Source organism: Erythrolamprus reginae, chromosome 1 (genome assembly GCF_031021105.1).
Source record: "Erythrolamprus reginae isolate rEryReg1 chromosome 1, rEryReg1.hap1, whole genome shotgun sequence".
In the NCBI taxonomy this organism is placed as follows: domain Eukaryota; kingdom Metazoa; phylum Chordata; class Lepidosauria; order Squamata; family Dipsadidae; genus Erythrolamprus; species Erythrolamprus reginae.
Genome location: NC_091950.1, coordinates 314,572,365 through 314,599,711, shown reverse-complemented (window position 1 = coordinate 314,599,711; position 27,347 = coordinate 314,572,365). Strand labels below are relative to the sequence as shown.

The 27,347-nt window shown below is 44.1% G+C and overlaps 1 protein-coding gene across 2 annotated transcripts in view; it reads left to right on the top strand.

Moving 5' to 3' along the window:
• Positions 1-523: 523 nt before the first annotated feature.
• Positions 524-27,347, top strand: part of IFNGR1 (interferon gamma receptor 1) — a 39,283-nt gene continuing 12,459 nt past the window's right edge. The window contains exons 1-3 of one of the 2 annotated variants that reach the window (XM_070733580.1): positions 524-871; positions 20,251-20,365; positions 20,537-20,703. In XM_070733580.1, coding sequence (XP_070589681.1) covers positions 784-871; positions 20,251-20,365; positions 20,537-20,703 — 370 coding nt within the window. In that variant the 5' untranslated portion in view covers positions 524-783. The remainder of the gene's footprint in view (positions 872-20,250; positions 20,366-20,536; positions 20,704-27,347) is intronic. The other variant, XM_070733581.1, reaches the window with a different exon arrangement.

The window sequence follows — 27,347 nt, the reverse complement described above, 5'->3', positions numbered from 1 at the left end:
TTTTGTTGTGAGCCGCCTAGAGTCCCTAGGGAGATGAGTGGCATACAAATCAAATCAAATGATGGATGGGTGGGTGGGCGGGCGGGCGGACGGACGGACGGACAGACAGACAGATTATAGGTAGATAGGTAGATGATAGGTAGATAGATAGATAGATAGATAGATAGATAGATAGATAGATAGATAGATAGATAGATAGATAGATAGATAGATAGATAGATAATAGGTGGGTGGGTGGGTGCATGGATGGATTGATTGATTGATTATAGGTAGATAGGTAGATGATAGATAGGTAGATAGGTAGATAGATAGATAGATAGCTTGATTGATTGATTATAGGTAGGTAGATAAATGGGTAGATGATAGATAGATAGGTAGGTAGATGATGAATAGATATATAGATAGACAGACAGATAGATAGACAGATAGATAGACAGACAGACAGACAGATCAAACAAACAAGGTAAATTTATTATCCTTTTATTCCCCGACCAATAAATACAAGTCAACCTTCCCTCCCTTCCTCCGTAGCCGGGTCCAATTAACGGGCATTCTCCGACAAAAGAAATCCAGCCCCACCCCTTCTTAAAAAGTGCCAGCTAGGTGGAGCTCGTCTAAGGCTGGGGAAGCGGCTCCACTCCAGGCCGCGGTTCGGGTTGCGGAAGCGTGAGAGGCCGCCGCCTCCGTCCGCCCCGTTCCCCCTTCGGCGCCTGCTGCCGCCGCCGCGCTTCCGAGCCGTAGACGAAATCTGGGTGTGTCCCGAAGCGACGGCGTGCGGGGAAAATGAGGCTCGCGGGGGCCTGGCTCGTCCTGGCGCTTTTAGGCTGGAGCCCCTGCAGCGGGTTTCACACCCGGGAACCGCAGACGGAAAGTAAGGCGGGGAGCAAGAGTTTACATCGCGAGGTGAAAGCGGGCCGGGTTGTTACGCCTGCGGTTCGTTTCTTTACAAGGCGGAGGAGTGGGGGGGGGGGGGGGGGCAGAAGGGGAATGTTAGCCAATTATGGCTCGGGTGGCCCTTGGGAAAGACAGATATGGGGATGGGGGGGAGAAAGATCCCCCCCCCGAAGAAGACTGCTTGTTCGATCCGGGTTTGTTTTTGTGCTTTGAACCCATTCCAGTTTGTTTCCCGTCATTCGCTCTTTTCCCCCCTGTATACTCCCCCACCCACCCCCTCCTTCGTGGGAAAATAGAGTGCATTAGGCGTTTGAGGGGAGATCTAAAATCTAACCTCGATTTGAGATTCTAGATCTAATCGATGCTTTCAGAATAACAACATTGGCCAAAAGAGGCTGGATCCACTGTTTTACAACCCCCTTTGGTTTGTCGAGGGGCGATGTCTGTTCTCCGGTTGTTTAAACGCGGTTCTTCCGGGTTTTTCCCAGGGAATTTACTTTAGCTTCTGTTTATTTTCCTTTACTTTTTCCTGCAGTAAGGGACCAGCATTAGACTAGAATAGAATATTTTTTACTAGTACCAGGCATATGTTTCTTCTTATTTTTTTCTTATTACTAGTATCATGTATATGAATATTATTATATCTTTACCTACCTCAAATATGTACTTGACAAAACAAACAAATAAATACAAATAAAATAGAGTACCATAGAATAGCATAGAATAGAATAGAATAGAATTCTTTATTGGCCAAGTGTGATTGGACACACAAGGTTTGGTGCATATGCTCTCAGTGTACATAAAAGTAAAGATACATTGCACCATAAATCGATGGAGCAGAAAACCCCTAAAAACAAATTAGTAATTAAAGGGTTAAATAAGGTCCAGGAGGGAAGTGTTTTTAATAGGAAAGTGAACACAAGAACAAGGGGACACAATCTGAAGTTAGTGGGGGGAAAGATCAAAAGCAACATGAGAAAATATTATTTTACTGAAATAGTAGTGGATCCTTGGAAAAACTTCCAGCAGACGTGGTGGATAAATCCACAGTAACTGAATTTAAACATGCCTGAGATAAACATATATACAGTACATCCTAAGATAGAATACAGAAAATAGTATAAGGGCAGACTAGATGGACCATGAGGTCTTTTTCTGCCGTCAGACTTCTATGTTTCTATGCTTCTATAATATCTTCCTCAGAAGTATCCAAATTGAACACAGCACAATATACAGAACTAAAGAAAACAAACACACAATTCCACACACTAGATACAAATACCTAATATTAGATCGCTTGATAGTGATAGTCAACAATATGGTTGACAAATGATGTCTTTTATATAGGAAATAAATATATGTTTGTAGTGATAAAAAAGATAAGCAAATAACTGTGCATATATAGAATACCACTGAAACTGAATAGGTTTTATATGTTGTTTAAGTTGATATGCTCATTTGTCTATCTTGTTTTTTCTTTATTTTTCTTTGTATGTTCTGTTTGTTTAAAAAAAATTCTTTCTATTTTTATATGTAGAAACTTAATAAAGATTGTTTTTTTAAAGATACATTAGTCAAGAATCATGAGGTACTAGGGGGTGGTTTCCTCCTATTTTCCCTCCTGATTTAAAAAAAAAAAAACCCCTAAAACATGATCAAACACGTGTTTGTTAATTCCATTTTCTTTTTTGGTTCCTGTTTATTATTTATTTACAAACATTAATCAAAAAGCCAAAACTGGGAGGCTTACAAACACAGAGTACTATCAACTATGTATACAATATTAATAAATCATTATAAAAGCCACAGCTAGGACATCATCAGTAATGACTACATACATCTTCCAGACTTCAATCACGAGCTTTAAATAAACCAGGTTTGTGTTTAAATAAACCAGGTTTGTCTTTTTAATTTTTTAAAATCTTTCGATTGTCCTGTTTACTTATTATCTACTTATTATCTCCTGTGCAGACTAGGATGCTACAAGGGTTATCCGGAAAGTAAGGTTACAAGGCACGTAGCTCTCGTGAGGTATATTTGTGGGGGAAGTTGGTATTACTATCATGTAGCAGGAAGCCAGCAGAAGAGAACCAGCAGTGCTAGTGGTCAGGAGATCATCGACTGGCGTTGTGGTGAAGGTTAGGGAAGGGCGTCCTTATTCCATTTCCTTCCAAGTATAAACACACACTGGCTGTTAATACATATAGGACACAGTGAATAAATCATAGTGGGGCATTGTTTTATTTATATCAGCCTGATTTAGCTAAACAACCTATGTTAGATTGGCATCACCCTTGTCTTGTCATTTCTCAGATCTGTGCTGGAGTGAAGATAAATCATAGTTCATCAAAACCACACTTATATATTTGTCTCATTCAATTTTGAAAAAAGCTAAGAGACTTTTGTTGTGGTTCAATTTAAATGGAAAGCTGCAGAATATCCCAAGACTGTAGATTGCATAGGAAAAGCTTTATTTAAAAAATCTTAGAAGAAAATAAGAGCAAATCACTTCCATAATGTTGTGAAGAAAACAACACAGATACATCTAAAAGTCACTGTGAGTTGTGCTCTGCTTTATGACACCTTTTTACTAGGTTCAGCTTTGAGCAGAATAAAAGTTGATTGATCAGTAGATAAAGTGATCTTGGTATGTAACTTTGTTTACTAGATAAATGGTCAAAGCAATGAAAACTGCAGTTTAATGTTTCCAAATGTAAAATAATGCACTTGGGGAAAAGGAATCCTCAATCTGAGTATTGTATTGGCAGTTCTGTGTTAGCAAAAACTTCAGAAGAAAAGGATTTAGGGGTAGTGATTTCTGACAGTCTCAAAATGGGTGAACAGTGCAGTCAGGCGGTAGGGAAAGCAAGTAGGATGCTTGGCTGCATAGCTAGAGGTATAACAAGCAGGAAGAGGGAGATTATGATCCCACTACATAGAGTGCTGGTGAGACCACATTTGGAATACTGTGTTCAGTTCTGGAGACCTCACCTACAAAAAGATATTGACAAAATTGAACGGGTCCAAAGACGGGCTACAAGAATGGTGGAAGGTCTTAAGCATAAAACGTATCAGGAAAGACTTAATGAACTCAATCTGTATAGTCTGGAGGACAGAAGGAAAAGGGGGGACATGATCAAAACATTTAAATATGTTAAAGGGTTAAATAAGGTCCAGGAGGGAAGCATTTTTAATAGGAAAGTGATCACAAGAACAAGGGGACACAATCTGAAGTTAGTTGGGGGAAAGATCAAAAGCAACATGAGAAAATATTATTTTACTGAAAGAGTAGTAGATCCTTGGAACAAACTTCCAGCAGACGTGGTAGATAAATCCACAGTAACTGAATTTAAACATGCCTGGGATAAACATATATCCATCCTAAGATAAAATACAGAAAATAGTATAAGGGCAGACTAGATGGATCATGAGGTCTTTTTCTGCCGTCAATCTTCTATGTTTCTATGTATCCTTACAATTTATATTAATATTGATTGTTTCCTGATTGCTTATTTGACCCGAACTATCATTAAGTTGTATCTTATGATTCTTGATGAACGTATCTTTTCTTTTATGTACACTGAAAGCATACGCACCAAGACAATTTCCTTGTGGGTCCAATCACACTTGGCCAATAAAATATTCTATTCTACTCTCTTGACATCCACCTATAATTCTGTCCTGCCTGATACTGCTACTTTTTAAGGGTGCTTTTATTTGACAATGTTAAGTAAAGGTGAAGTTAGCCAGACATTAAAACAATCCTATGTAAACTTATTCTTACAGGAAAAAAGGATGCTTATTGTATCAAAGTGGAACTGTAGTGGAAAGTACTTTGAGTAATTGCCAGGTAGTTTTTTTGTTGTTGTTTGGCAATGACAGCTCTGGTGGGGAAAGAAAATTCTGCATTTTGCTAGAGCACTTATGAGAAGCCCTTAACATGCAAAATAGAATTGCCACTAAAAGGGACTGATCAGTGAAATAGAGCCATTTTTTTTTTCAACTGGTAGCTGGGGTCTGTAGAAGTTTAAAACCAGTTCAAGACAAAGCACTAGGCTGGGGAAGGATGCAAGAAACTCTTTTAGGTTTTAGATATTTTTTTTAGTAAATAAAATGCACTGGGGAAAAACTTTTTGACAACTTGCTGACGACTTTTAATTGTTCAAAATCATTTGAAAGATACTCCTTTTATAATATATTTCTGAGTGAAGCATTTTGCCAAGTGATTTATTTGTATCCCAGATTTTAGTATTTTTACAAATAATTCAAGGTGACGAACCTATTTAACACACTTTCCTCCCACCTCTTTTCCCCAGAACAAAAACACTGTCAGGTGAGTTGGTCTGAAAGAGTCTGGCTCACAGTCACCCAGCTAGCTTTCATGACTAAGGTGGGATTTAGCCTTTTCTCCTTCATCATGAATCCCAGCAACCAATCAGGTCCCACAGAGTTGGCCTTCTCCAGGTCCGGTCAGCTAGAAAATGCCGCCTGACGGGGCCTAGGGGAAGAGCCTTCTCTGTGGCAGCCCCGGTCCTTTGGAATCAATTCCCTCCAGAGATTTGTATTGCCCCCATCCTCCTGGCCTTTCGTAAGGCTTTAAAAACTCATCTCTGTCGGCAGGCTTGGGGCCGTTGAACACTGGTATTGTGCTCCGGACCTATATTATATGAGTGCAATGGAATGAATGTGAATGACTGGGGTTTTTTTTAATAATTGGGGGTTTTAGATTAATTTTAGATTAGTTTTAACCTTGGGTTTCTCCCCTGTCCTTTTTGTATTATTCCCGCTTTGTAAGCCACCCTGAATCTACGGAAAAGCACAGCATAGAAATCCAAATAATAAGCAAAATAATGAATAAATCATACTATAGCAGTGTGTTTTGTCATCAAATAAGGAAGTAAAAGACAGTCAAAGTCATTTCTCTGTGCAGGGTGGCTGTTTATTATTTGCCAGCAAGCAGCTTCTTGTTGCTATAAATAAGGTGTTTCTGAAGTTAAGTAAGTTTTCAGGAATTCCTGCTTTCCTTTTTACATGAGAGACTGGCATGCTGAGTACAGCCACAGGAATGAGAATCATGCTTAAGTGGCTGGCTTGTAGTTACAAAAGTCCCAGCATACATTTTGTCACTGCGTGCAACAGACACAGAAAATTGGGAACAGCCTCCCTAGCCTGCTATGTGTTTGATGACACTCTGTAAATGGAGGCAAGATGACTTTGTGTTCATGTTGAGGTGCATTTGTCTGCAGCTAAGTGCATTTCAGTAGGATAGTTACCGTAATTATCTTCATAAATGGTTTAAAGCAGGGGTAGGCAAAGTTGGCTCTTCTTTGACTTGTGGACTTCAATTCCCAGAATTCCTGAGCCAATCTTGCTATTTCAGGAATCCTGGGAGTTGAAGTCCACATGTCAGAGAAGAGCCAACTTTGTCTAGCTTTGGTTTAAGGGAATTACATTTACAAATATCTGGATTGTATTGCTGTCTCTGTTGTATTTTATACAGACAATCTCTGGATAGTTTGTCATCCCTGAATGACATACAGGTAATCTTTGATATACAACGTAATTTCAACCCAAAACGTCTGTGGCTAAGCCAGACAGTTGTTAAGTGAATTTTGCCCAGTTTTATGACTTTTCTTGCCACAGTTGTTAAGTGAATCACTGCACAGGTTAATTTAGTAACACAGTTGTTTAGGACAGTGTTTCCCAACCGTGGCAACTTGAAGATACAGTATTTGGACTTCAACTCCCAGAATTCCCCAGCCAGTGAATGCTGGCTGGGGAATTCTGGGAGTTGAAGTCCAGATATCTTCAAGTTGCCAAGGTTGGGAAACACTGGTTTAGGAGAATCTGGTTTCCCCATTGACTTAGTTAGTCAGAAGGTTGTAAAAGGTTGACCTTGACCATGGGACACTCCAACATCATAAATATATGCCAATTGTTAAGCATCCAAATTTGGACCACAAGGAGGCTACAGTGGTCTTATATAAGTGGGAAAAAAGTCATGCCACTTTTTTCTATGTCATTATACGTTTGAACACTCACTAATTGAATGTTTGTCCATCGTACATTACCTGTGATTCATTTTACAACACATGAGGAAGAGGAAGAATTTAAAAGGGAGGAGTAATAGTAAGGGGTTGTGATAGGTCACCTAACAGTTAACTAATTGTTAACTAAATGACTGTATTTTTATATTAAGGATTTTAACTTGTTTTTTAATCATTGGATTTGTACTGTTTTGTTGTTGTGAGCCGCTCCAAGTCTTTGGAGAGGGGCGGCATACAAATCTAATTAATAATAATAATAATAATAATAATAATAATAATAATAATAATCATGAGGAGGAGGAGGAAGAGGAGGAGGAGGAGGAGAAGAAGAAGAAGAAGAAGAAGAAGAAGAAGAAGAAGAAGAAGAAGAAGAAGAAGAAGAAGAAGAAGAAGAAGAAGAAGAAGAAAGCAGCAGCAGCAGCAGCCCGGTTCATCCGGGCCCTGGATATAATGGGAAGGTTGCCAAGGGAAGTAAGCTTATTCTATACAAGCTATACAATCATGTTAATAATTGCCTAAAGCAGACATCTTCAGCAAACAGTGTGCAGCTCTCCTCTCTATGGTTCTCCTGATTCAAAGCAAGATAGTTGAGTGTTTGTTGGTATCTTTCAACATCTCAGCAGCCAAACAAAACCCAGTTTGAAATTTTGAAGAAGTTGAAGATAGTTGCAGAAGTGTAGATTAGTAACTGCTGGCCTCAGCATTTTCAAGGAGTGCGGTCCTCACCATGGTGAGCATAATTACTGAAAACTGCCTTCAGAACAATTACAGTTGTTTAAGTGTCATTTCATTTTGATTTTATCAGGTGATTTTCTGCATCTAGGAGGTCTACGTTCAATGTGCAGTTGAAGGCCCAGACTCTAAGCTAGGCTCCCCAACTAAACAATGCCACTTGGCGGGACCCAGGGGAAGAGCCTTCTCTGTGGCGGCCCCAGCCCTCTGGAACCAACTCCCCCCAGAAATTAGAATTGCCCCCACCCTCCTTGCCTTTCGTAAACTTCTCAGAACCCACCTCTGCCGTCAGGCATGGGGGAATTGAGATACTATTTCCCTCTAGGCCTTTACAATTTTATGCATGGTATGTCTGTATGTATGTTTGGTTTTTACATTAATGGGTTTTTAATCGTTTTTAGTATTGGATTATTATTGTACACTGTCTTGTTATTGCTGTTAGCCGCCCCGAGTCTCCGGAGAGGGGCGGCATACAAATCCAATAAAAAAATTAAAAAATAAGAATGAAATATATCTTGTTCATTGCACATTTTGCAGGCTAGGATACAAAATGAGTTTCTACATGAAAATTAGTTAATATTGTCTAGGCCAGGATATATCACATGAATTTAAACTCTTTCTTGCCGTTGTTTCCCTCCCCTCTCTCCAATTTGTTTTCCGCTACGGTTTCTGCCCAGGCTACTTGGTATAGTAGAAGAGATGGACTTGGAAACGCTCAGCTATCAGATTGGAATTCTGATGAAACACTATCTAACATAACATACTCTTATATATATTTAGCAGTTCTGTGGTAGTCATTATAATATCCAGGTATTAACTAACAAGGCTGTAGGCTCTTCTGCTGAAAACAAGATCACTCTCCAACTTCCAGTGTCACGTACCATGATTCAGACATGTTGATGCTATTTTGAAGCATGGGGAGCAGAAGGAAAAATAGAAGGTTGCAACATCAAAATGAATTAAATGCTAAAATGATTGTTTTAATCAAGAACATCTTTGCTTAAACACAGAGCTTTGGCATCGTTAGTCATATTCAGAATACCAGCCCCCTTTTTAAATGTCACTTCTGGTAATCTCTTTTAAAAAGGAATCATCTTGATATTTTATGAAATATAATATGTTCTATGCACAAATCTCACCTTGCCCTAATTATTTTTCTCTCCTCCACTCCCCTGCCACACACTTTGTTTCAAGAATGAGGAAACTATAGTCTGTTATTGAATGAAAGCTCTAAGCAACTTTGGTTAGCATTGCTAACAGTGAGGAACACTAATATTGTAATTTTGCAGAGTACCTGGAGGACTACAGATTCTCCGTACTGAAGGAGCGGGTCCAGCAGTCACATGGGTTGCTCATGTCCAATCCGGTGGAACTGAGCCTAGTGTTAAAAAAGCTTGCTGGATCCGCCCCTTCCCCAGAATTCGCTCAGTTCTCGCATCCTGCTGTTGTATTGTGATAGCTCGTTCAACATTCTAACACCTTCCCTTCGATCTTTCCTTCAAAAGTAGTAAGAATTGTTTATCCTTATTTGTTTACTTGCACTAATAGCGCCAGCCGTTTGCGGCTCGGCTTTTTTCCTTTGGGAGAAGTTGCGGTTTCGTTTTCCCACGGCTTTCTTTGCCGTTTACGATCTCCGCTGCCGCTTGTGGATTCTTTTAATCCTTTGGCCTGGAGGTCCTTGTGCAAGTATTGCTTCATTGATTTAGTACTATTGTTAAAGGGCTTAAGAAATACCTCCTGCGGAGTGAGACGCTTGTTCTAGTCTCCTGGACTTAGTCGATCGCTTCCCCTTTAAGATTTCTATTACGGAGCGATTTTTCGGCGCGAAGGCCTTCGCGCCCTTTTTTAATTTAGGCCTCTCGTGTTGGCCTTCTGCCAGCCGCGTAGGCCTTAGTCCACCGCTCGGATCCCGGAATGGGCTTTGGGACGCTCAGGCTTAATTCTCCACCGGCTAAGCCTCCAACCAGAGTGCCTTGGTTACTTTAATTAAAGTTTAGGGAGGCTAGCCACGCTGTATTTGGGGACACGAACTCTGGGTTTGCCCAGATTGCCCTCAAGTCTCAGCAGCTCCGAGGCCTAGGAGCAGGATCCATTCCTCTTGGGAAGTCTTTGAAATTCTTCTCCCTAATTATCCAGTTTATTTGGCTCAGCCTTGTCTTCTGTTAATTGTCAGACTATGGCTACTTTTCCCAAGAGAGGCACCACTCAAGGTCCCAGAGAGGCCAGGCCTACAGGCGATGAGATTACCAGTATCCCCCAGGCCTCGACCTCCTCTTCTTCAGGGGCCCGCCCCTTGACCAAAGTCACCAGGGCTGAGAAGAGAAGGGACCAAGCCCTACAAAAAATCCATGACAAATCAGCAAAGCGTTTGAAAGTACAGGCCCAAGTACTCAGTAGTCATGACCCCCCAGAGGCTCCTAATCTGCCTTCTTCTGGGGTCACTGTGTTATCTCTGGATGAGCCAAACCTAGACAGACCCCAACCTAACCTATGGGGATTAGGTCCAGAGGAACCAGATATTATTGAAGATTCCCCCCAGCCAGGATCCTCCCAGGCTTTCAGGGATTCATCTGCCATTCCTGCTGATATTTCTAGTTTACCTCCTGAATTCCAATCTATTTTTTCTGTGTTATCCAAGGCCATTGATGCTAAACTCTCTACCATCAATGTGCCCCCCTTACCTCCTCCACCTCCTCGTTCCTCCCGCCCCTTGGGTTCTTCCCCAATGGTTAGAGCTCCTATTCAGGATGAATCAGATTCCTCTCAGGACGAATATGAGGATATGGAAGAGGATGAGGATCCCTTTCAAGGTCTCTCAGATGATGAGGAATCCCAAATAAAGGTTCCTTCTCCAATTACTATTTTTCCCTCTCAATTGTTCAAATCTCTCCTCCTCAAAGCTAGAATTTCTACGGGATTGGCGGCTCAGGAGAAACAGGCCTCCACATCCACTGATCCCCCGGAGGAGAACTTACCTTACTTCACAGAGGAACAGGAGGATAACGAGGTAATTCCTATGCCTAAATTGTTTAAAGATGCCTTACTTAAGCAGTGGGATTTTCCAGCCTCTGGGCTTAATCCCACAACCAAGGACAAAAAGTTGTACAAACTTTCCTCTTCCTATGAGGAGCTCCTATCTTTTCCTAAACCGGATGAACCTGTCAAGATCCTTCACTCGGCGGCTGCTGTGCCAGGCGAAGCAGAGGAGGTCCTCCGCCCAGAGGACAAGCGGATTGAACAGATGCTCAAAAGAGGATTCACCGCAGATTCCTGGGCCATTAAAAGTTCCGCAGCGGCTTCCTTTTTCTCCAGAGCCATGCTTCTGTGGCTTCGCCAACTTCAACAGCATATTCCTCCCGATGACTTGAGAGGTCAACAAGACTTCAACAAGGTATTTGCAGCTGCTCAGTACGTGGCTGATGCCACTTTACAATCTACTAGATTTGCTGCCAAGTCTATTGCAGCTTCTACAACGGCAAGAAGACTCCTATGGCTTCGCCCTTGGCAAGCAGGAGTACGTCAGAAGTGGCAGTTATCCCTAGGACCCTTGAAGCGCGACCTTCTTTTCGGGGATCTTCTGGATCCACTCCTCACGGAAACCACGGACAAGAAGAAGGTATTGGGTCCAACCACCAAAAAGGCCACCAAAACGCAGTCCTTTCGTCGCCCAGGGCATCAACAAGATCAAGCGGCTTCCTATCAGAGAACCCCAGGTCAGTATTCCCCCCGCTTTCGTTCCCAAGGTAGGAACTCCAGGGGCAGAGGTTTTCGCTTCCAAAGGGGAGCGTCCTCTAACAGGGCTTCAAAAAAACCTAGATGGTAGTTCTTCCTCGATTCCCATAGGTGGCCGCCTAGCCTATTTTGCCTCTAATTGGCGTCTCACCTCCAAGGACCCCTGGGTCATTGACACTGTTCAAAAAGGCCTTCTTTTAGAATTTACTTCTCCCCCCCCTAAACGTTTTATTTCCTGCCCTTCTCTCAGGTCCTCCTCAGATTGTAACCGTATGGAGGAGGCCATTTCCCACTTATTGTCCATCAGAGCCATTCAACCGGTTCCCCCCGGTCAGAAGGGCCTAGGTTTTTATTCCATCCTATTTATGGTTCCAAAATCCTCCGGAGGTTGGAGAGCTATTTTGGATTTAAAGAAGCTGAACCTATTCATCAAATATAGGAAGTTTAAGATGCACTCCTTATCATCCATTTTGGCCGCCATCCACCCGGGAGATTTCATGGTTTCTTTAGACCTCACTGAGGCCTACCTCCATATTCCTATAGCCAAATGCCACAGAAAATTTTTACGTTTCTCCTTTCAGGGCAGGCATTTCCAGTATAGGGCGATGCCATTTGGCCTGTCCTCGGCCCCTCGGGTCTTTACAAAGCTCTTGGGGTCCCTGGCGGCCTATATTCGGGCGTCACCCATCCACATTTTATGTTACCTTGATGATATTTTGGTTCATGGGAACTCCCTAGAGAAAGTGAAAGCAGACCTTTCTGTCACCATGTCGGTTCTACAGGACCATGGGTTTTCCATCAACTTTGACAAAAGTCACCTCCAACCTTCCACATCCATTTTACACCTGGGATCCATTATTAATTCAGAATCTTCCCAGGTCTTTCTTTCTCCTGAGAGAAAAATCAGTATAGGGGAGTTAATTTCACGCATTTTATCTCAACCTTCAGTTTCCATAGTAACCCTGTCTTCCCTTTTGGGGAAGATGGTGTCATGCATAGGCATCATTCCTTGGGCTCGCCTTCATGCTAGGGAACTACAGTGGCTCCTATTACCCTTTCAGAGATCGGGGCACAGCAACTCAAGTCGTCGCATTGTCATCCCACCAATTGTTCGCAGATCCTTCAAGTGGTGGAAGTCTCCGGCCATGGACAAAGGGTCCCCTTTCAGGTGCCCGGATCAATTTGTCATCACCACAGACGCCAGTCTATCGGGATGGGGCGCCCACGCCCAGGGGATGATAGCCCAGGGCACGTGGTCCCCGGAGGAAGCTTCCAAGCCAATCAATTGGCTAGAGTTAAGAGCCGTCTCCCTGGCTCTGAAGCAATTCTCTCCTCGCATCCCCAACCGACACGTTCTCATTCTCACCGACAACATCGCCACGAAAAGCCATATCTGCAGACAGGGGGGCACGAGATCCAAGGCCCTCATGAGGGAGGCCCTCAAGTTAGGCCTTTGGGCGGAAAAACATCTTCGGTCGCTCCTAGCCGACCACATCTCGGGGAGCCTCAACGTCCAGGCGGATTGGCTATCTCGAGCAACGATAGACCCCGGAGAGTGGAATCTCCATCAAGACCTGTTCCATCAAATCAGCCTCAGATTCGGCCTACCAGTTCTGGATCTCTTCGCGACCAATGCGAACGCCCAACTCCCTCGCTTTTTTTCCAGATTTCCATCCCCGGGAGCGGAAGCAATCAATGCCCTCCGGAGCCCATGGCCTCCAGGCCTACTCTACGCATTCCCTCCAATTCCAATTCTCCCGGACGTGATTCACAAGGTCCTCACCGAGAGGGCCCGAGTAATCCTAATCGCCCCTCATTGGCCCCGCCGGCCCTGGTTCGCGGATCTCCAACAGTTGTCCGTCCAGGACCCTTGGCGACTCCCCGTTTCGGGGGATATGCTGCGGCAGGGGGCCTCATTCCATCCAGACCCGGAGTGGTTCCACCTCACCGCCTGGCTGTTATCAGGAGAGACTTAGAACTGCGTGGCCACGACCCCGATACAGTGGAGGTCATTTTAAAGGCCAGAAGGGGTTCGACCAATCGAATCTACGACCATACGTGGTCCAAGTTTCACCAGTGGTGTCTACAGGAGGGCCTCTCTCCCCTGTGCATCCCCATACACAGGATCATTTCCTTCCTTATGCAAGGTTTCCATCAAGGACTTTCCACCAGCACCCTCCGGCGTCATCTGGCGGCCATTTCCTCTGTCCTAGCGGGGGCCCCGCAGACAGCCTCTCCGTTCCTTTCCAGAAGTTCAGGAATTCCTCAAGGGTATAGCCAACCTCAGACCTTCCAAGGTCCACAGGTATCCATCCTGGGATTTGCCACGGGTTCTCCATTCCCTCACGCAGGCACCATACGAACCCCTAAAATCGGCGTCCCTCAGGTACCTATCCTTTAAAGTAGCATTCCTGGTGGCTATTACCTCTGCCCGACGCATTTCGGAGCTGGCTGCCCTCTCAATCAGGCAGGACCTCTGCCAATTTCATCAGGACAAGGTAGTCTTGCGACTGGACCCCACCTTCTTACCCAAGGTCAGTTCCATGTTCCACAGAACCCAGGATATTGTCTTACCTTCCTTCTGCCTCCAACGGGACCATCCTTTAGCAATTAGATGGCACACCCTGGATCTCATTAGAGCGCTGAGGATCTATATCCAACGCACAGGACCCTTTCGGAGGTCAGAAGCACTTTTTATAGCCTATCACCCCAGAGTCATGGGGGCCAAAGTGTCTTCAACAGTGATAGGCCGTTGGATCAGAGGGACTATATCTAAGGCCTACGAGTCGGCCGCCCTTTCAGTTCCAAGGAACATCACAGCGCATTCCACCAGGAGCGCAGCCACCTCGGCCGCTTGGGCGACTCAAGCCCCGTTGGAGGAGGTCTGCAAAGCAGCCACTTGGGCCTCGCCAAATTCCTTCATCAGGCACTACAAGATTGATTCTTACGCCTCAGCGGACGCTGCCTTCGGCAGAAGGGTACTCCAATCCGTTATCTCTCACGATAGCAATCTAATCCCACCCTAGGGACCATCTATTGGGTATGTCCCATGTGACTGCTGGACCCGCTCCTTCAGTACGGAGAATAGGCGTTGATTGCTTACCTGAACGCCTCTTCTCGTACGGTGAGCGGGTACAGCAGTCACTTCCCGCCCTTGTATGTGTCTTCTTTATCTTCCTATAACCTTTCTTCCTCTAACAATGAGAGTTGAACACTAAAGAGCTTCACATCTGAGCCTAGTCTACGGATTCGCGAATTCTGGGGAAGGGGCGGATCCAGCAAGCTTTTTTAACACTAGGCTCAGTTCCACCGGATTGGACATGAGCAACCCATGTGACTGCTGTACCCGCTCACCGTACGAGAAGAGGCGTTCAGGTAAGCAATCAACGCCTATTCTCCTGAAAGCAGAAAGAAGATCTCTTGTTTATAGAAACATAGAAGACTGACGGCAGAAAAAGACCTGATGGTCCATCTAGTCTGCCCTTATACTATTTCCTGTATTTCATCTTACAATGGATATATGTTTATCCCAGGCATGTTTAAATTCAGTTACTGTGGATTTACCAACCATGTCTGCTGGAAGTTTGTTCCAAGGATCTACCACTCTTTCAGTGAAATAATATTTTCTCACGTTGCTTTTGATCTTTCCCCCAACTAACTTCAGATTGTGTCCCCTTGTTCTTGTGTTCACTTTCCTATTAAAAACACTTCCCTCCTGAACCTTATTTAACCCTTTAATATACAGTATTTAAATGTTTTGATCATGTCCCCCCTTTTCCTTCTGTCCTCCAGACTATACAGATTGAGTTCATTAAGTCTTTCCTGATACTTTTTATGCTTAAGACCTTCCACCATTCTTGTAGCCCGTCTTTGGACCCGTTCAATTTTGTCAATATCTTTTTGTAGGTGAGGTCTCCAGAACTGAACACAGTATTCCAAATGTGGTCTCACCAGCGCTCTATATAAGGGGATCACAATCTCCCTCTTCCTACTTGTTATACCTCTAGCTATGCAGCCAAGCATCCTACTTGCTTTTCCTACTGCCTGACCACACTGCTCACCCATTTTGAGACTCAGAAATCACTACCCCTAAATCCTTCTCTTCTGAAGTTTTTGCTAACACAGAACTGCCAATACAATACTCAGATTGAGGATTCCTTTTCCCCAAGTGCATTATTTTACATTTGGAAACATTAAACTGCAGTTTCCATTGCTTTGATCATTTATCTAGTAAAGCTAAATCATTCATATTACCGACCCCTCCAGGAATATCAACCCTATTGCACACTTTAGAGTCATCGGCAAATAAGCAAACCTTCCCTACCAAACCTTCCCCTATGTCACTCACAAACATATTAAAAATAATAGGACCCAGAACTGACCCTTGTGGCACACCGCTTGTAACCTGTCTCTGCTCATAACCATGCAAAATAAGCTATTTCTGCTATAACCATGCAAAATAAGCTATTTGATAGCACATCCCTGAACACTGTTCTACAGAGTTAGGATATTTTACATGTGCTTTATCTAAAATAGAATACAAGGTAGCATTTTACATACAGGGGAGGAGCGGCATATAAATCCAATTAATAAATAATAAATAAATAAATTTTCAAAATATGTTTCAGTGGGAGAAGCTCAATCTGGACAGTTATCCCCTAGATTTATGGTTCTCAACCTGGAGGTTGGGACCCCTTTGGGGATCGAATGACTATTTCACAGGGGTTGCCTAAGACCATAGGAAAAGCCAAATTTCCCATGGTGTTAGGAACTAAAGCTTCTGGCTCCTTGGAACATATTTTTACAATTTGATCAATCAGGTGTTTACAGTGGGGGTGTCCCTCTGATCTTCCTGCCAATTAGTTTAAAGCTCTGTTGGGAGATTTGGTGCTAGACCTATGGTTGGGGGTCACCACAACATGAGGAATTATATTAAGGGGTCGCAGCAGCAAAAAGGTTGAGAACTACTGCCCTACACATTTCACTATGCACTGTTTTATGTTGTGTGTAATATAAATTTGTTAAAAATTAATAAAAATAATTATTTTTAAAAAAGAGAACTACTGCCCTAGATCTATTTGTGAAGTTGCTTGCTAACTGAAAAGTTGTGTATGTGTGTTGAGCAAAACATGGAAAGTGGCAACTTCATTGCACAATGTGAGTAAAAACGTAACTTGTGGATTCCAATACAAGAGGAAGTTTCTCTATAATGTCAAAGAGAAATTTGAAGACTTCCTTTCCTAGTTCCCACCAGCGTACACAGTGATCTCCTTAGATAGTCATGTTCCCTTTGTGCTGCAGAGTTTTGTTAATCAGAGAACTGAATTTGGAATTCAGAATCGTGTATCTTCCAAGTAGATGAGAAACTGCAGTAATAAATATAGTTTATTTTTATAGTACTTCTGTGCATACAACTAACCTTTGGAAACTTTTTTATTTATTTGTAATTGTTTTCGCATCGCCCCACTTCAAATCAGGTGAAGTAAATGAACTGCATTTCTATTTAAATAAAGTAAATGGATGCCAAGCCATATAAGACCATTAAAATTAAAAATCAGTTCCTTGAATTTACTATGGAAGACAATTAGTAGTGCAGCAAGTTCAGCATAGGTGTATTAGGCGAACCTCATTAATAGCCAAAGCATGTATTTTGAACCAACCACAGCTGTCAAGTCACCTTCAAAGGCAATTTCATTTAGACCACATTATGAATAATCTAACTTTGGGGCAAAAAGCGTGTGAGTCAGTTTTGCAAGGGCATCCCAGTTCCTCAAAATATGTTCCTTCAAAGGGAATGCAACCCTCATCCAGAGTCAGCCTGGAGATCAGGATGATGCCCAGTCAAATCTGCACATGTATGGACCCATACAACCCCTCACAAGCCTCAACTTACTGGGTCAGGACCACTACAGTATGTTTGGTGTAGTCTGGCCGGAAACACTAAAATACAGTTGAGCATTGTTAGCATGGTGATGGTGTTTCACCAAAGTAATAAATGACCTCTTACAGTTATCTATATATGAGAAAGCTTTGTCACTGAAAGAACCATAAGCTTGACTTCTCTGGTCCCGTTGACTAAACAGTGTCATCTGGCGGGACCTAGGGGAAGAGCCTTCTCTGTGGTGGCCCTGGGCCTCTGGAATCAATTCCCCCCAGAGATTCGAATTGCCCCCACCCTCCTTGCCTTCTGCAAGATGTTGAAGACCCATTTATGCTGCCAAGCATGGGGGGATTAATTCTCTCCCCCACCCTTCTGACTTTAGCATTTGAGGGTGGTGTGATTGTGTAGAATTGATTGTTTTTTAGCAATAATGGGTTTTTAATATAGTTTTCTTAATATTGGATTTGTATTGTATTATATTGTTATTGCTGTTGTGAGCCGCTCTGAGTCCTCAGAGAGGGGCGGCATACAAATCTAATAAATTATTATTGTTGTTGTTGTTGTTGTTGTTGTTGTTGTTGCTATTGTTATTATTTCTTTCCCAAATGTTCATGTTGACTGATACTGTTATGCTGTGGAAAAAGCAGAATTGTTGTATTGTAGTGGTCCCAAACCCTACAGCCAGGGACAACGGTATCAAACTACTGAGATATTTAGGACCTAGAACAGGTCAATAATGAAGAACCTACATGTTTCTGTCCTATGTTTGGGCCTAATTCCTGCCTGAAAGGGGTTTAGACCAGGGCTCCTGAGATTTTTTAAATGGGGCCGATTCATGGTCCCTCAGACTGTTGTGGGCTGGACCAGCTAGGCGGGCATGGCTAGGTGATCACGTGACTGGGTGGGCATGGCTAGGTGGGCCTGGTTTTGGTCCCAGGAGGTTGCAGGGAAATCTGCTAGGCCCAAACGGGGCATGGGGGTTGCGTGTGCACGCACAGTATGTGTGTGTGTATGGAACTTGGGGGAGTCACACACCCATGTGTGGAGGGAGTGAGGGGGGTTGTGCACGTATGCGCAGGGGGGAGGAATGCATCTCATTATGGGTACCAGAATACACACCATGCACTTGATGAGAAAAAGGTTAACCCAGGGGTCGACAAAGTTGTTCAGAATCTAGGAGCCAGCCAAAAAATTTAGGAGCCAGAATTTTTTTTAAGCAAACTTGGTTTTTAATTTAACAAAAAAAACATTACAAACGTTATAAACCAGTGTTTCCCAACCTTTTTTGAGCCGCGGCACATTATTCGTATTTTCAAAATCCTGGGGAACACTGAAAGGGGGGGGGGGGGGGCTAAAGAAAAGTTTGGACAAAAAAACCCTCTCTCTTTCTCCCTTTCGCTCTATTTCTCCCTCTTTCTCTCTTTTCCTTCCTTCCCTTCATTCTCTCTCTCCATCCCTCTTTCTTTCTTCCTCTCTTTTTTGCTCTCTTTCTCTCTCCCTCCTTCCCTTCCTCTATGTCTTTCTCTCTCCCTTGCTCTCTCTCTGTCTCTCTTGCTATCTCTTTCTTGCTTTTTTCTCTTTCTCTTGCTCTCTCTCTCTCTTTCACTGTCTTGCTATATGTCTCTTTCTTTCTCTTTGCCTCTCTTGCTATCTCTCTTTCTCTCTCTGTCTCTCTTGCTATGTCTCTCTTTCTTTCTCTTTCTCTCTCTCTCTGTGCCTCTCTTGCTAAGTCTCTCTTTTTCTCTTGCTATGTCTCTCTTTCTTTTTCTCTCTCTCTGCCTCTCTTGCTATGTCTCTCTTTCTCTTTCTCTATCTCTCTTTCTCTGCCTCTCTTGCTGTCTCTTTTTCTCTTGCTATGTCTCTCTTTCTTTTTCTCTCTCTCTGCCTCTCTTGCTATGTCTCTTTCTCTTTCTCTATCTCTCTTTCTCTGCCTCTCTTGCTGTCTCTCTTTCTCTCTCTGTCTCTCTTGCTATGTCTCTCTTTCTTTCTCTTTCTCTCTCTCTCTGTGCCTCTCTTGCTAAGTCTCTCTTTTTCTCTTGCTATGTCTCTCTTTCTTTTTCTCTCTCTGCCTCTCTTGCTATGTCTCTCTTTCTATTTCTTTCTCTATCTCTCTTTCTCTGCCTCTCTTGCTGTCTCTCTTTCTTGCTCTGTCTCTCTTTCTCTGCCTCTCTTGCTATGTCTCTCTTTCTCTCTTTCTCTGCCTCTTATATGTCTCTCTTTCTCTCTCTCTCTCAGCTGACTGCAAGCGGGAGCCCTGACGGCGGCAGCTGGACGTGGTGCTGGACACCGTATATGCCAGGCACGCAGCGCCAGCATGTACGACGTCCAGCAGAACGTCCAACCGCCACCGTCAGGGCTCCCACTTGCAGTCAGCTGAGAGAGAGCGAGCGAGCGATCCCTCTCGCCGCCGCCATCTCCCCCGACGCCCCCCCCCCCCCCGCTCCCATCGGACACTTGCCGTCGACGAAAGAGGAGCTCCAGCTGGGCGGGGCGCTGCCGGTACTTCCGTCCTGGGGCTTCCGCTCGCAGCTGTCCCCCGCCTCCTGCTCGATGCCGCGGTTTTCGGCGCTGGCCTGCTGGGCCCCAAAGAAAGAAGGCGGGAAAAAGGTGCGAAGAATGGAGCTCTCCTTCTTCCTGCCTTCTTTCTTTGGGGCTCAGCAGGAGCGCGGCATCAAGCAGGAGACAGCTGCGAGCGGGAGTACCGGCAGCGCCCCGCCCAGCTGAAGAACACCGCCGCGGAACACCGGTTGGGAAACGCTGAGGCGCCAGACAACATTTTCTAGGCGCCACTGGCGACCAGGCGCCTGGGTTTGTCGAACCTTGGGTTAACCATCACTGGTTTGCGCCACCTGTTTCTTCTAGAATGAATGTCAAAATCATCCCAGTAAAAGAAGATGGATAGCATCTTTATAACAGTTTTAAAACTTCACTAACATCTGTATTATATTTTTTTTAAATTTTTAGTTCCTCCTCCAAAAAATATCACTGTGAAATCATATAATGAGAAGATGTCGGTATCCTGGGATTACGAAAGCTCATCCTTAAAACCTCTATTTACGGTGCAGATCACTTGCTATAAGTAAGACTATTTTGTTTTTGAACTCTGTGTTTAGTCTTATAATGCTTTCTTCAATATTTGTCACTGATTCTGTTGCCCAGTAAATCAGCAGAACCAACAGTCAGAGATTTTCTTGTTACTTTTTAAAAATAGTTTGATTATAAATTAACTTTTTTTTTTCATTTTGGACAGCAATGGTGCTAGCAAGGAAGTTGATACTTGCATAAACATAACGCAACACTATTGTGATCTTGCCAACAAGATTGATGACTGTGAAACTTTCTGGGTAGGAGTGAAAGCTCTTTCTACACAACACCAATCTAACTATATTGAACAAAAATTTGATGTCATCAGGGATGGTAAGTGACCATTCATATATAAGGTTTGGATCAAAAGCATTTACCACTTTTTAGAAGTTAAATATTGAAGTGTTTTTGTTGTATCTATATTTTATGATGTAGCATAGCAACTGGTTTTTCACATCAAATTTTAAGATCGTGTCAACGTATTAGAAACTTTTAAAAGCCTTTGTCAACATGGTACCTTCCAGTCCTGTTGGTGGGATAGCAAAGCTCATTTCCAGGTTGCCAATCAGGATGATGCCAGAATGATGAAGCATGGGGCTTGACACCACAGCACAATCCTTGTGTGAGAGATAAATCATGATGGACAGTTCATCACATGTCTCCTTCCGGTAGATAACTATGTTCTGAGGACTCTAGATAGAAGACGTTCCAGTCCTAACTGGCAGAACCTTGGTGGTGCAGTGGTTAGAATGTAGTAGTGCAAGCTACTTCTGCTGATCACCAGCTGCCAGCAGTTTGACAGATCGAATCTTAGTGAGCTTGAGGTTGACTCAGCCTTCCATCCTTCCAAGATCGGTAAAATGAGGACCCAGATGGTTGGGGGCAATATGCTTACTCTCTGTAAACCGCTTAGAGAGCGTTTGTAAAACACTGTTTGTTCAGAATCCGTTTTGGAGTGAGTGGCATATAAATGCAATAAATAAATAAATCTAAATGATATTGCTATTGCTATTTGGAGCCAAGAATTTGCTACCACTGACATGTAATTTCAGTCCATCTTGACCATTCTCTTCAATGCGATTATTAGAATTTGTCATACAGTCAGCCAGATGTTTAGATTGAATTTGGCATTTTTGTCCACCTATCAAATCCCTTCCAAGGACCTGGGATAGACAGATGCTGTTTAGAACATAGAATCATAGGTCTGGAAGGGACCTTAGAAGTGTTTAAGTCTAATCCCTTGCTCAAGGCAGGAGACCTTATATCCTCTCGGTCAAATGGTTGTCCCATCTAGTTCTTAAAACCTCCAGTGATGGAGCACCTATAACTCCAGGGGACAAGCTAAGATAAATTTTCTGACTGTCAGAATTTTTTTTCTAGATTGGATCTCTCTTTTACAAACTTCTCACATTACCTCTAGTCCCTCCCTTTAGTTCTTTGGAGAATAAATCAGTTCCCTCTTTTCTGTGATAGATTTCTCTGTGGAAGATTGTTATCGTGTTTCCTGTAAATCTTCTCTTTAATAGGCTAGATAGCCATAGTAATAGGCACCTTGGGTGCAATACCAAAGCAACTGGAGTACCACTTGAATACCATCAGTATTGACAAAATCACCATACATCAATTGCAAAAGGCAGCTTTACTTGAAAAAACTTTCTATCCTATAACAATACTTTAACACCATCAAACTTCCAAGTAAAGTTATTTTTGGTTATTTTATCAATAGTGATAATAGTCAAATGGTACTCCAATTGCTTTGGTATTGCACCCAAGGTGCCTATTGCTATTTCTTTTGTCAAAGTTGTTCTTTCAGATATCTTTATGTTTTGTGATAGCTTGCTTTTGAGCAGTCAAAATCGAGGGTTTTTTAAATGTTCTATTGTAAGCCATTGCCAAGGTTTTTTTATGCCCTATATTACTCACCTTCAGCATCTGGATGTGAGTTTAAAAAGAAAACATCACTTCCTAAAGGGAACACCCAGACCATCTTCGGACAGCCTCCAGTGGACTGTGAATTAAAGATGCTAACATCCTTAAACTAGGGCAAGGCGTTTCAGTGGATTTGACCTTGGCAGTTAAGAAGAAATTCTATTCAGCATATTTCCTACATCAAGGCTCCCCAGACGTGGCAACTTTAAGACTTGTGGACTTTGTTGTACATATTCCTGGTCAGTTGGAGGATGATGAAGATATTGAGGACTCGGATTCAGATAGTGTTTATGAATTAGTGGGGGGCCCGGGGTTATAGGTAGTAGAACAGGTGGGAGGCCAGCCACAGGATGGGGCGATGAGTTCAGGATCTAGCGAGGGAGAATCAGACGCTCACTGGTTTAACCCTAAATTCAGAAGGGCCCAAAAACGTAGAGAACAGGTGTCTGGAAGAAGATATTAAGGAGAGGAATGGGTTAAATATTGTAGTGATGTATTTGGCACGTCAGGGGGTCAGTGGGGAAGAAGGGTGGAGTTTCAACGTTGCCGAAGAAAAAAAATGGAGTTTTTTCTTGCCGCTCCCAAGTAAGCAAAAGTAGTCTGTGTTGATTAACAGTCAGGGCTGCTGTTTTAGAAATCATGCTGTTAGGAAAATAAATCTTGTTAAGTGGAGAAGGAGAAGGAATGTGAGAAATGCCGTTAAGGGAGATAACGGACCAACAGATAAGTGCCTGTATGAAATGTGTTTGAATTCCAGAAGAGCAGAGAAATAAATGGAGTTTCTTTATTCATGAAATAATGCATTTAATAAGAGTTATTTGTAATTGCTAAATTTCTACCAGAAACCAGAACAGACTTCAACTCCCAGAATTCTCCAGACAGCATAACTGGCTGGAAAATTCTGCAAATTGAAGTCCACAAGTCTTAAAGTTGCCAAGTTTGAAGTCCTCTGGTGGCCTACATCTTCAGTAGTTGTGGGAACAGAGTCACTTTCCTCTTTCAGTAAGAAATAGTGGCTATGTAGCTCCTTTAAGGCGCATAGAAAAGAATATTTCAGAATTGACCTGTTGGGTTCTTGGTGCTGCTATGATGGCACCTAGTTTGATAATGAAATGTTTGCAAGAAAACAGCCAAGCTGAAAGAGCACCCACCAAAGATCCCACAGTCCTTCAAGTCGGGCTCGTTCTCTTCTCCTGAGAAAAGGGTGCACATTGGCTCTTTCTTGCTTTGTTACTTTTCTCCAAGGTGGGGTACAGATGCCAACACCCTGAGATTAGCTGGAATGGGTCAGAAGCATGTCATCCCAAAAATGTTCACGCATTCTCTAATAATAATAATAATAATAATAATAATAATAATAATAATAATAATAATAATAATAACAACAACAACAATAACAATAATAATAATGAAAATAATAATGATAATAATAGTTATAATAATAGTTATAATAATAATAATATATATTATTATTATAATTATAATTATAATAATTTATTAGATTTTTATGCCACCCCTCTGCACAGACTCGGAGTGGCTCACAACAATAATAAAACAATGTACAATGTGAAAAATCTAATGTTTAAAAGAAAACACATTAAAAAAACAACATTTAAAAACCATGCAACACAAGCATACCATACATAAAACTATATAAGCCAGGGGGAGATGTCTAAATTCCCCCATGCCTGGCGATATAGGTGGGTCTTAAGCAATTTACCAAAGACAAGGAGGGTGGGGGCAGTTCTAATCTCTAGGGGGAGTTGATTCCAGAGGGCCGGGGCCGCCACAGAGAAGGCTCTTCCCCTGGGGCCCGCCAGACGACATTGTTTAGTCCAGTGTTTCCCAACCTTTTTTGAGCCGCGGCACATTATTCACATTTACAAAATCCTGGGGAACATTGAGCGGGGGGGGGAGGGGTGTAAAAAAAGTTTGGACAAAAATATCTCTCTTCCTCCCTTTCGCTCTATTTTTCTCTCGCCCTCTTTCTCTCTCTCTCTCCCTTCCCTCCTTTCTTTCCCCTCTCTCTCCATCTCTCTTTGTTTCTCCCTTCCTTCCTCTCTTTTTTGCCCTCCTTCTCTCTCCCTCCTTCCTTCCCTCTCTCTGTCTTTCCCTCACCCTCCTTCCCCCCTCTTTCTCTCTCTTGCTTTCTCTCTCTTGCTGTCTTTCTCTCTTTCTCTCTTCCCCCTCTCTCTCCCTCTCTCTTTCTCTCTCTTGCTATCTCTCTTTCTCTCTCTTTTGCTTTCTCTCTTTCTCTCCCCCTCTCTCTCCCTCTCTCTTGCTATCTCTCTTTCTCTCTCTCTCTTTTGCTTTCTCTCTTTCTCTACCCCCTCTCTCTCCTTCTTTCTCTTCCCCCTCTCTCCCTCTCTCTTTCTCTCTCTCCCTCTCTTGTTATCTCTTTCTCTGTCCCCCCTCTCCCTCTCTCTCTCCCTCTCTTGCTATCTCTTTCTCTCCCCCCTCTCTCCCTCTCTCCTTCTCTCTCTCCCTCTCTTGCTATCTCTTTCTCTCTCTTTCTATCCCCCCTCTCTTCCTCTCTCTTTCTCTCTACCTCTCTTGCTATCTCTTTCTCTCTCTTTCTCTCCCCCCTCTCTCCCTCTCTCTCCCTCTCTTGCTATCTCTTTCTCTCTTTCTATCCCCCCTCTTCCTCTCTCTTTGTCTCTCTACCTCTCTTGCTATCTCTTTCTCTCCCCCCTCTCCCTCTCTTTCTCTCTCCCTCTCTTGCTATCTCTTTCTCTCTCCCCCCTCTCCCTCTCTCTCTCTCCCTCTCTTGCTATCTCTTTGTCTCCCCCCTCTCTCCCTCTCTCCTTCTCTCTCTCCCTCTCTTGCTATCTCTTTCTCTCTCTTTCTATCCCCCCTCTCTTCCTCTCTCTTTCTCTCTACCTCTCTTGCTATCTCTTTCTCTCTCTTTCTCTCCCCCCTCTCTCCCTCTCTCTCCCTCTGTTGCTATCTCTTTCTCTCTCTTTCTATCCCCCCTCTTCCTCTCTCTTTGTCTCTCTACCTCTCTTGCTATCTTTCTCTCCCCCCTCTCCCTCTCTTTCTCTCTCTCCCTCTCTTGCTATATCTTTCTCTCTCTTTCTCTCCCCCCCTCTCTTCCTCTCTCTCTCCCTCTCTTGCTATCTCTTTCTCTCCCCCCTCTCTCCCTCTCTCCTTCTCTCTCTCCCTCTCTTGCTATCTCTTTCTCTCTTTCTATCCCCCCTCTTCCTCTCTTTGTCTCTCTACCTCTCTTGCTATCTCTTTCTCTCCCCCCTCTCCCTCTCTTTCTCTCTCCCTCTCTTGCTATCTCTTTCTCTCTCCCCCCCTCTCCCTCTCTCTCTCTCCCTCTCTTGCTATCTCTTTCTCTCCCCCCTCTCTCCCTCTCTCCTTCTCTCTCTCCCTCTCTTGCTATCTCTTTCTCTCTCTTTCTATCCCCCCTCTCTTCCTCTCTCTTTCTCTCTTTCTCTCTACCTCTCTTGCTATCTCTTTCTCTCTCTTTCTCTCCCCCCTCTCTCCCTCTCTCTCCCTCTCTTGCTATCTCTTTCTCTCTCTTTCTATCCCCCCTCTTCCTCTCTCTTTGTCTCTCTACCTCTCTTGCTATCTTTCTCTCCCCCCTCTCCCTCTCTTTCTCTCTCTCCCTCTCTTGCTATATCTTTCTCTCTCTTTCTCTCCCCCCCTCTCTTCCTCTCTCTCTCCCTCTCTTGCTATCTCTTTCTCTCCCCCCTCTCTCCCTCTCTCCTTCTCTCTCTCCCTCTCTTGCTATCTCTTTCTCTCTCTTTCTATCCCCCCCTCTCTTCCTCTCTTTCTCTCTCTACCTCTCTTGCTATCTCTCTCTCCTTCTTTCTCTCCCCCCTCTCTCCCTCTCTCTTTCTCTCTCTCCCTCTCTTGCTATCTCTTTCTCTCTCCCCCCCTCTCTCTCCCTCTCTTGCTATCTCTTTCTCTCCCCCCTCTCTCCCTCTCTCCTTCTCTCTCTCCCTCTTGCTATCTCTTTCTCTCCCCCCTCTCTCCCTCTCTCCTTCTCTCTCCCCCTCTCTTGCTATCTCTTTCTCTCTCTTTCTATCCCCCCCTCTCTTCCTCCCTCTTTCTCTCTCTCCCTCTCTTGCTATCTCTTTCTTTCTCTCCCCCCTCTCTCCCTCTCTTTCTCTCTCTCCCTCTCTTGCTATATCTTTCTCTCTCTTTCTCTCCCCCCCTCTCTTCCTCTCTCTATTTCTGTCTCTCCCTCTCTTGCTTTCTCTTTCTCTCCCCCCTCTCCCCCCCTCTCTTTCTCCCAGTAGCCATGGGGCGACGGCAGGGTGATCAGCTGTGAAGCGGAGCTCCAGAACGGAGGCACAGACGGCGGTGGCTAGACGCCGTACATTTCTGGCGTTGCGCTGGGCATGGACGTGGGCTTGAGCCTCCGTCCTGGTCCAGCCAGCAGGCAAGTGCCAGCCACGCAATTCCAGCATTTCCAGCCGCCGCCGTTGGTGCCTCTGTTCCTCTGTTCCGGAGCTCCGCCTCCGGAACAGAGGAACAGAGGCACCGACGATCACCCTGACGTCGCCCCACGGCTACTGGGAGAAAGAGAGAGGGAGAGAGGGGGGAGAGAAAGAGAAATCAAGAGAGGGGGAGAGAGAGAGGGACCACCCTGCCACTGCCCCACGGCATGGCTCCTGCCCGCTGCCGCTGCCGCCGCCATCACCCTCCCCCTGCGCGCCGCCCTCCCGCTGCCGCTGCCCTCCCACCAAGCCCCAAAGCTCACCTGCTGACAGGGAAGCTCCAGCCGGGCGGGGCGCCGCAACTGCTGGAAAACTTGGAAGGCGCAAAGAAGCAAGCTCAGCTTCCGGTCTCACAACTTTTTTCTCTTCGCAAAAAGTTGCAAGACCAGAAGCTGAGCTTATTTCTTCGCGGCACACCTGACCATGTCTCGCGGCACACCAGTGTGCCGTGGCACACCGGTTGGGAAACACTGGTTTAGTCGACGGGACCCAGAGAAGGCCAACTCTGTGGGACCTTATCGGCCGCTGGGATTCGTGCGGCAGAAGGCAGTCCCAGAGGTATTCTGGTCCGATGCCCTGTAGGGCTTTATAGGTCATTAC